We start from the raw sequence: 10,661 nt of genomic DNA on the forward strand, positions 1-10,661 counted from the left end.
GTCAAAAAGAAAAGATGGAAAAATGAGACTCTGTGTAGACTTATAGAGCCCTCAATTCGGTTACCAAGAAAGTTTGATATCCACTACCCTTAATTGGAAAGGTACTGGATAGACTACAGTTAGCAAAATACTTCACCAAACTTGACATCAAGGATACATACTATAATATATGCATTGAAGCAGGAGATGAATGGAAAACTACATTCGCCTCGAGATACGAGATGTTTGAATACTTGGTTATATCTTTTGGGCTAACCAATGCACTGGCTTCATTCCAAAGATGGATTAACAAGGTACTTGTCATGAAGGTGGCTTGGCAAGGAAAAGGTTTTCATGTGATACATGGTTATGAGTCACAGGTATGTTATTGTTTCACACATATGACTCATTTGAGTCATATGATTTGTTATGTATAGGATTTGTGATGCTTTCATACATGGCTCAAATAGGAGTCATAGGACGTGTGCCTGACGAGTATGCCTTGCGAGTGCGCCTGGCGAGTATGCCTTGCGAGTGCACTTGGCGAGTATTCCTTGCGAGTGTGCCTTGCTGATAGGCCTTGCGCATATGATTTATGTTTCGCACATGACCTCCTTATAAGGTCATGGATTTCACGCATATGACTCAGTCAAGTCATCTGACTTGTTTATTATATTATGATTGGTTTATGAGTTTTTACACATAACCTGGCTATGAGGTCATGGGTTTTGAGCATGTGACCACTTTGGTCACATAACTAGTTTGTTATGATTTGATTTCACACATGTGACCACTTTAGGTCACATGACTACAGGTGGGAAGAACACTATATAAGGAGGCCGATGTAGCTGAGGAGGATAGGTTCTTCACGCTTTGTTCTAAGTATATTTCCTACTTATTACTTTAATCAATATAAAACACCTTTACGATCTTTATCTTTATTGCAACGTTATCGTTATGCTAAGGAGAGCTCTTCATGCAGAAGAGTTAGAGAAAGCTTACAATAGGCTTTCCCGATTAAAGACAGAGGTCTTGTACTATCAGTAACGTAGGCAGAGGCCTAGTGCTATTGTAAGACTAAGAAAAGAAACAGAAGAAGAGAAGTATCATTCCCCATTGCCAAGAACTAACTATCCATGGAGGGATCGTTACAGTACTCAATAAGTACCTCGATATATGTTGCATCGTATACTAAGATGATGTACTCATCTACTTGGAAAATCTGCCATGGCATCTGAAGGATGTCAGCAACATTATGGCCACAATACAAGAATCAGGAATGAAGATCAAATCAATGAAATCAGAATTCCATAAAGAAGAAACTGAATACCTTGGATTTATCATCAATCGGAACGGGGTCAAAGTCAACCCAGTCAAAACAGCAGTAATATGGAATTGGGCCAAACCAAACCACAAAACAGACGTTCAATACTTTATGGGATTCTGCAACTTTTATTGGAAGTTCATAGAAGAGTTTAGCAGGCTTGCAAAACCACTCTATAACCTAATCAAGAAAGAGAAGAAATGGGAATGGGGGAAAACAGAAGAAAGGGCATATGATGCTATTCGAATACATCTAATATCAGCACCAATACTGGTACACTTCGACCCAAACCGAAGGACAATGATCGAAACGGATGCCTTAAAATATGTGTGTTTAGGCATACTATCGCAACAATACGAAGACGGAAAATGGAGGCCAGTGTCTTATCAATCAAAGACAATAACCCCCGCAGAATACAACTATGACATTGTAAACAAAGAACTATTAGCAATAGTTCAAGCATTAAAGGAATGGAGGAGATATATTCTGAACAACGACCATCTAGTCTGAGTTCTAACTGATTACAAGAACCTGGTCCCATTCATGATAATGAAGGAATTAAAAGACCGCCAGATAAGGTGGATGGAACATCTCAGCAAATAAAACTTCAAAATTGAATACTGACCAGGCAAAGAGAGCAGAAAGCTAGATGCTCTCACAAGGATTGCAAGTGACAAACTACAAACAAAAGAAGATAAAAGGATCAAATAAAAAACACGAACATTATTACCAAAAACATGCTTCGAGGTAATAGAGGTTATCCAATTCACATCAATGGAAGAAAAGGAAATCGAGAAGGCAAATGAAGGAGACAAAACAATTCTGGCAATAAGAGAGGCATTGAAGGAAGGAAAAAAGAAGATGAGAGGAATTGCTCTGGGTTTATACCAATGGGAGGATGGAAACATATGGTATGACGGAAAACAATGAATTCTGGAAGAAGAAAAGATAAGAACAAACATCATATGACAACACCATGATATCCAAATGGCAGGATATGGAGGGACAGCGAAAACTACAGAATTTATCACGAGGTCATTCTATTGGCCAGGACTGCGTGAAGATATTAAAAGATATGTCAAGAATTGCAACATATGCCAAAGGACGTAAATGGCTAAACACGCACCATACAGATTACTGAAATCAAATGAAGTTCCCGTACGACCATGGGAAACAATTACTATGGATTTTATCACGGACCTATCATTATCAGAGAAATGTGATAGCATCCTGGTCCTAGTAGATTGTCTGACCAAAATGAGTCATTTCATTCCGGTCAGAAAAGATATCGACTCAAGGGATTTTATACAAACATTCTTCCAAGAAGTCTTCTGACTCCACGGCCTTCAAAAGAATATCCTTACTGACAGAGGAACATGGTTCACACCAGGACTGTGGAAAAAAGTAACCAGAGAAATGGGGATACAAAATAGGCTGAGTACAGCATTTCACCCACAAACGGACGGACAAATGGAACGGGTAAATGCAATACTTGAACAATATTTACGGGCCTACGGCAATTACCAACAAGATGATTTTTACAAACTGCTATCAATGGCCGAATTCGCATACAACAATGGAAAACAAGAAATAATTGGCACAACACCCTTCTTCGCAAATTATGGACAACATCCGCAAAGTTAGGCGACATATTATACGATTAACAGTATAATACAGGACAAAACAGACATGGGAAAACTACACGAAGCATTACAATACGAAATAAGTCAAGCATAACAATAACTGCAAAAAGAATAATATGATAATCACCGAAGACTAGATCCAAACATACAACCGGGAAATATGGTATGGCTAATACCACGCAATATCCATACAATACGACCATCAAAGAAATTGCACTACAAGAAAATTGGGCCGTTCAAAATACTGGAGAGAGTGGGCAACCAAGCTTATAAACCCGACCTTCCACCCTCAATGTGAATACACAACACATTCCACAACTCACTCCTCAAATTACACAACGACAATAAGTTTCCCTCACAAACGATTATTCCTCCACCTCTGATTGAACTCAATAGAGAACTAGAATACGAACTCGACGAGATAGTTGATTCTCGCTTCACCTACGGAAATCTCCAATACCGAGCCAAGTGGACCGGTTATTTACCAGAACATGATAAAACTTGGTACTCTGCACACAACTTCGAACAGGCACAAGATGTCATCACAACCTTCCACCAGCGATATCCAGGCAAGCCCGGCCCAGGTGACGATCACGTTCAACCAAGACAAAGGTGAGGGAAAGGCTCCCGCGCCATTGCAACAACACGAGGGCTGGAGCAATAGCCCATGCCAAACCACACCCACCAGCCCTGAATACTCATTCATGGGGCCGACCAATTAAGAACTTAAGGAAAGGAAAAAACAAGCACAGCATAACGCCATGTTATGGACAGTATGCTATGATAATAGATGTCCCATACAATATGGGGACAAGGAAGGCTCAGGATAGTTCCTGAGAGAATACAAAAAGTATGGTCTGCACCCAGACCATGCCCTAAAGTACTGAAAACAGTGCTTCAACAACACATGCAAGATGCACAGGATAAAGAAAATCACTGTGGGATACTACCCGCAGAACAATGGAACAAAGAAAGAGGTAGATGGAAAGGATGCCATGATATGGCAGAGGGCTAGGACCTCAAGGATGAGGCCCATAGAGGGGAGAGCCTAAAATTCATCTACGGAGATGGAACTGGATACCAGAAGCCTGCACAGATAAATACGACAACTCAGAGAACAACTGAGCCAAGCCGAGGCCACAATTTCAGCAAACGATAAAATGATCATAGAGCTGAGGCAGCTGAACGATACCCAGCAGTGCACAATTGAGATGGCAAACCTTACCTTGGAAACAGTGAGGATAAGATGGCGGGAAGCAGACGACAAGCTCAGTAGATTCTGGAAGTCCATGTGTTCGGCAGGATAGGAACTATTGAAACTTGGGGATAAAGCCTGATGGGACTCAGGCTTAGGGGGAGAGGAGCTAATGTCACAAACATGACTTGGCATGGAAAATAGTTTTCACATGACTTATGATTATGAGCCATAAGTATGTTATTGTTTCACGCGTATGACTCATTTGAGTCATATGACTTATTATGTTATGTTTCACACATGACTCGATTATGAGTCATGGGACATGCACCTTGCAAGTCTGCCTTGCTGGTATACCTTGCATGTATGATTTCTGTTTTGCACATGACCTCGTTATGAGATTATGGGTTTTGTGCATATGACTCATTTGAGTCATATGACTTATTTATTGCGTTAAGATTGGTTTATGAGTTTTCTCACATGATCTTGCTATGAGGTCATGGGTTTTGAGCGTGTGACTACTTTGGTCACATGATTAGTTTGTTATGATTTGGTTTTGCACATGTGACCACTTTGGGTCACATGATTATGGATGGGAAGAACACTATATAAGGAGGCCGATGCAGCCGAGGAGGATAGGTTCTTCACGCTTTGTTCTAAGTACTTTTCCTACTTATTACTTTAACCAATATAAAACACCATTATGATCTTTATCTTTATTGCAATATTATCGTTACGCCAAGGAAAGTTCTTCACGAAGAAGAGTTAGAGAAAGCTTACAATAGGCGTTCCCGATAGAAGACAGAGGTCTTATACTATCAGTAACGTAGGCAGAGGCCTAGTGCTATCGTAAGACTAAGGAAAGAAATATAAGAAGAGAAGTATTGTTCCCTGTCGCCAAGAACTAACTATCCAAGGAGGGATCGTTACAACACTAGGCTAAATTAAAATAAAGATGCTGTATAAAATACACTATAAAAGTGAAAATTGTATAATATTTTCAGCGTGCTGAACAGGCCCTAAACTTATAATAACCTAACTGTTTCTGGATGTGCCAAGCTTACATAAGTTTTTTTTTCAAGTTTTTCAACTTTGAATACTACCCCTCCTGGCATTCTGTTAGACTCTGACTACCCCCCACCATCAATCTCACAGATTAACTTAGAGCCTGTTGGGCAACGACCGTTCCGTTTAGTTTGCGACCGTTCCCCATACAAAAATGGTCGTCCTTCCTTTTTGAAATGGTTATTTTGTATGTGTGAATGGAACGGTCTACCGGCCTTCTATTCCCGCCAAACAGGGCCTTGGACACATACTTGCTGTGAACCCCTCTCACCCTACTAAGATCCCAACGTACAGCTACTTGCATGCTACTAAAGGTATCATATTCCCATGGCCTATCTGATGGTATTGTAATCCCATTAGGATAGAGTTGTATGGAGAATATAGAGGAGCAAGCTTGTCAGTATGTTGGGATATAAGGGTTACTGTATATTGTGCAAGTGTGTATCAGTGGGCAGTCCTATATGTTAATGTGTGTCAGCGGGCACAGCCACAAGCGTGGGTGTATAGCAGCTTGGCAAGCCCACAACTTTGCATATATAGAGGCAGATCTCCACCCTCTGGACGTTAAGCTTTCCTCGATTTCTTGGAGCATCATTACACCTCAGTGCTCCGCTCTGTGTCCCATTCAGCATCCTTCTTCACCAATGTCACGACTACGCAATTCCTGTACCTCTATCACTACCTGTCTCCGCCTATCGCAACGGCCGCATTAAAATCATACAGGCTTCAACACTCCCCCTCCCCCGACTCTTTAATGCAGCCGAGGGTTAGTACTAGACACAATATCAAAAGCTCTGGGCCACTCTGGCCTTCATCCACTTATTGGCGCTTGGGTCATTAGTCATCCTAGTGTGCTCGAGTTGAAGAGTAAGTTCTAGTCACCGACTCGATCCTAAACTCTACTCCCGCAAAAACATCCCGTAAGTTTGCTTTCCCGTACATTCTCTGAGCTAGCTTTCTGAAGGTAAAACTTCTAACAAATAAAATTAGGCAGTACTTTCCCAAGTGTTGAGCAACTCAGAAACACGGATTTGGGATTGATCGCAAGTTGATAGGAGCTCGAGGTTGCTGGAGCGGCAGGTAAAGTGAGCTTTTTTTTTCCCATTTCTGTTCAGTGGTGGGCTTTCTAAAGTTCTTTTGCATCACAATGAAGATTTGAAGAGCGCAAGAAGTTTCCCAGTTTTCACGAGTTAATACAGTGGAGCAGTCCTAGCGTGATTCCCAATTATTCCCAGTTTTTTATTTTCTATTTTTAGGTAAACGAACAAGCCTCTCCACGAAAGGTCCTGCCGGCCTGAGTCGATATCATGCCTGACTTACCCCTCGAATCTCTTAGGATATGTGTCTGGAAGCACGCGGAATAAGTGCCCAAAATATCGACATGCCAGCGAGTAACGCCACAAGCATAGGTTGAAGAACCCTAACGCCGGACTTCGCAGCAATGGCCCCGGTCAAGAACGGAAAAGCTGCAGATCCGGCTTGTCCCATTGTTGCGGCGAAACCTAGAGAATTCAATAATCAACACAGGCAAAACATTAGAGGAGGGTCATAAAGGCTAACCAATTGATGCGACATGTAATTCTCTAGGAAGGACCTTGGTCGCCACGGAGATACCCTATCTTTATTAGCCAAATGGAAGGAAAGTACGAAGGGTGGGTGCGATACAGTAGGAAAGAAAGGACCAATGAAGAATCCCAAGAGTGAAATCATAAACGCATTCGCAATGATATTGGGCACGAACCAGAATATCAACTGCGCGATGAGGGCAAGGAGGATATAGACAAAGACCATCCTACGCTCACCAAGCCTATGCGTAACGTCCGCGAGGACAACCCTTCCCAAGGTAAGACCGCCCCAGAAACCTGATGCGACGTATCCAACCTTAGAAGGCTTACCATTCCGCGCTCGGATGAGGAACTCCACGACCCAACCTAAACACAGATAAATTCCCACCCGTGGTAAATCATAACCAGGAGGGATGGTGGGAAGTGGCAATACCTCCAGCAGAAATCTCCATCCCAACATACAACAAGAAAAACAAACTAAGCACAATAACTGTCCTCTCGGAAAGCGCCTTCTTAAAGTCCCGGTTAGCACTCTCCTTAGCAGCTGGAGTTCCCTTAAACAGCCCGTCCCGAAACATCCATGCCAACAATCCCAAATTGATAACAGCCAACCCCAACGTGACCAGATAGAAGTAATGCCAATACGCTGTCCTCGCCGCGATAGTCGTAGCAATTAACGGGCCGAGCAGGGCTCCAACGCCGAATGTGGCATGCAGGATACTCAACCATCTGTGGGAGTTATTCAAGTTCGCTACGAGTACGTTTGCCTGCGCGTTTTGGTATGCTATACCCAAACCGGAGAAGAAGAACGAGCATACAAAGAGTGGGTACGGGGGTTTCCAGAACATTAAACAGTATGCTGAAAGTTGGAGTGCCGCGCCGAGGGTTAGGACGCCGCCCATGCCCAGGCGGGCCGTTAAGTGCACGTTTGTGAATGCGGCGAAAAGCCAGCCAGAAAAGTTTATTAGGTAGCTGCCATTCGCGCAATCTTTCAGTTACTATGTTTGAAGTAGGGAGGAGCGGGGAGGGGAGAATTACACAACCGCAACAAACAAGAGCCCAATATCATATGCCGGGCGCAAGTACGGTATCAACGCACCAGTGCTACCATCGTTCATTCCAGAAATGAAGACGGCGAAATTCATGCTCAGCAGCTCACCCTTCATGGTTGATACGTTGGGCCTCTCGAAGATCGTCACGCCCTCTGGCGGTCTGTCCTTCAATTGCGAACTCTCTTCATCGCCGGCGGAGATTGAACGTGAGGGGGTGCCTATAGGTGCGAAATTTGACCCTGCAGCTAGTGAGCGATTCTCGAGCTCAATTGGGGCTACCGGTGGTGGTATTTTGGCGATTTCTGCGGTCATATTTCTACCCTCTTCTCTGCTTCGTTCGGCGCCGGTATAGGGACGATGTAAATTGTCAATTGGATTTAATCTTAAGGAAACAAGAATAGAGTGGGTGAATTAAACTGGTAACTTCTCCTCCCTCCCGATACCCGCCATAATATGGTGCGTGTTCAAAATTTGCCCCTGTAACATAACCTTTCAATACTATTGGCTCCAAAACTGCCAAGCTACGTTAGAAGGGAAAAAACCCTAGGAACAATTCTCATGATTATTGCCTAGGTTTTTACTTCTAAATTTGATTGGTAGTTGTAGAGGCCCTAGAATTTTTAGAGATTATGTTACAGGTGCACGTTTTGAATGACACGCACCATACGAACACGGCATCCTTCACAATCCACTACAATTGCACAATCCTGTAAACCCTTGAAAATATTGTAGTCTCTTAGGCTACCCCTTAGGTTTCTAAGCCGGCACTGATAGTTGAACGCAGTACCGTATTATTTGGTGTTATCCGGTTTCCTGCCAAGACCGGACGTAGTGCAGGCGTCCAATAGAATGCTACTGAGTCTGTTTGACCACCATCCCAACCTTTTCAGAAGAGCCCTCGACTGCATACGGTAGTTGTAGACACCTAAAATCCACTCCTGGGTTACTATGATAGTCGGAAAGCATTGAAGGGCCGATTTCAGACTCCAAGCACCGCCTAGCCTAACCTTAACCAACGCCCAGTTTTGGCTGGAAACAGGATAACACCGAGTGATACAGGGATAGTATAGATGTACTGTAAAGATGAATTTCCACGCTTGCGTTAACAAGATACACAAGATACATGGTAACAGGGGTAAATACGTTTGGTCTTATATAGCCATATTCTCTCACATGACACCCCATTTCCATACCAAGGAAATCACATAAATATGACTCGTCATTGGATGAGATAACGTATTTCCAACAGCTTGACCCATAAGGCATCCAATTGAGCTAAAAAATCTCCCGTAGCCGCATCGCGGGGTGGAGGTTTGGCACACAACCCGATCTCCCCCGAGCGATTTTCTCACTTCTTTCCCCATTCAGTATCCTGCTTTATCATATCTTTTTCTCTCTCTTTTTTTCAGAAAACGCTCGGAATGCCCTCTCGGGTAGTGACCAGGGCCTGATCTGCTCCATGTGACTAGGATACCACCACCAACGTGTTTGCCTGAGCGCTTGAGCATGGCACACCAGTCATCCCACAAGCTACCCTATCTGGGTACCTGTAATCCAATTTTGAGAGGCAGCGACCTCTAGGAAGACTAACGCCACTACGGAGATACAGCTACTAAGTTTTGTATGTTACACAAGTGGTTCACACAACACTCACTACTAGTGTAACATACAAAACTTAGGCATTGTACCTCCGTACTCGCCAGAACAATACCAGTACCGTAAAATCTCGTGAAATCCACTATCTCCGCTCTGACAAAACGCTAAACCTGGGAAGGAATAGCGGCTACTAAATGCGGTATCGTGGGATCTGCCAAACCTCGTTAAATGGTGTCAGGCTGTGTTTAACCTCATAAACTAAACTGTATAATGCTGGAGATAGTGGATTTCATGAGATTGTAGGGTATCGAACGTGCAATATCCAGGTCTATGGCAAGAACCAAACCTGTATGATCAGTAAAACTTCGTATACAAACAGAAAGGAAAAACAGGAAGGAAACCAATTAACTCGTGTCCCTGTGATCAAAGCAGCACCGTTCTTCGTCTAACTCTCTCTTCCGTTCACAGATTAGTTGCACTGGTTTTTGTTAATCGGAAGTCCCTGTCCTCGTTGTTGCTGCTAGCTATTATAGCTATAGGAAAGAAGGTGCCTTTTATAATATCATACTCTCGTCGCCGAGTCGATGTTGGGCACTTTCTATGGGAACTGCAACCTTGGGTGTCCAACCTCAACTCGGCCGTGGAAGTAGTTTACATCTCTCGATCCCTTGTTGCAACAAAACCCTCTAGAACCCTTTAGAAACCTAACTAAGAGCAATATAAAACCCTAAACACATCATCCAGAATTTAAAAAAAAAAAAACCGCAGAGCACTACCTCCATCTCCACGGTACTGGTAAGCCTGTCCGGACCTTGGCCGACACCCAAACAACAGCTACATTGCATCTTTCTGGAAGGAATCACATTTGACCCGAGGCAAACTTCTTTTAACCTTCCTCAGACCCCGAGTGCTATCCCTACCAATAACAGAACAAGAGTCTTTCTGATAACTGCTTTGGATATGCCTCCCCCAGGCCACCAAATCTTTAGCACAATTCGTTCCCCAAAACCGGATTAGCCAGGCAGGGCCACGAGTAAATTAGGGGATACTACCAGTAGTAGTTGCTGTGCAATACCAGAGCGATGCTAGAGTGCTCAGGCAAACACGTTTGAGCATTCTATTTGCATGGGGCAGATTAGGCCCCTGGTCACTTCACGAAAAGGAATTCTGAGAGTTCCCCGCCCCTTTCACCAACAAAACATGACTCCTGCATACCCATGGTAGGAACCCACATGTCTTGTT

The 10,661-nt window shown here is 43.4% G+C and overlaps 2 protein-coding genes, besides 2 other annotated features; both read right to left on the minus strand.

Moving 5' to 3' along the window:
• Positions 1-2,193: 2,193 nt before the first annotated feature.
• Positions 2,194-2,214: a sequence feature (Short protein (GSTUM_00012014001, CAZ86522.1) was converted to a misc_feature.).
• Positions 2,215-2,436: 222 nt separating this feature from the next.
• Positions 2,437-2,454: a sequence feature (Short protein (GSTUM_00012014001, CAZ86522.1) was converted to a misc_feature.).
• Positions 2,455-6,538: 4,084 nt separating this feature from the next.
• GSTUM_00012016001 (uncharacterized protein) lies at positions 6,539-8,135 on the minus strand (the record flags this gene model as incomplete). The annotated part of the gene is made up of 5 exons (XM_002842286.1): positions 6,539-6,708; positions 6,767-6,821; positions 6,872-7,137; positions 7,205-7,743; positions 7,810-8,135. The coding sequence occupies 5 exons, from the start codon at positions 8,133-8,135 to the stop codon at positions 6,539-6,541; spliced, it is 1,356 nt and encodes a 451-aa protein (XP_002842332.1).
• A 33-nt stretch (positions 8,136-8,168) lies between these two features.
• Positions 8,169-9,089, minus strand: GSTUM_00012017001 (uncharacterized protein; the record flags this gene model as incomplete). XM_002842287.2 has 1 exon in its annotated part: positions 8,169-9,089. One exon carries the CDS (start codon positions 9,087-9,089, stop codon positions 8,832-8,834), a length of 258 nt encoding a protein of 85 aa, XP_002842333.1. The 3' UTR covers positions 8,169-8,831.
• Between the last annotated feature and the right edge of the window lie 1,572 nt (positions 9,090-10,661).

The sequence above is a fragment of the Tuber melanosporum genome, assembly GCF_000151645.1.
Source record: "Tuber melanosporum whole genome shotgun sequence assembly, scaffold_94, strain Mel28".
NCBI lineage: Eukaryota > Fungi > Ascomycota > Pezizomycetes > Pezizales > Tuberaceae > Tuber > Tuber melanosporum.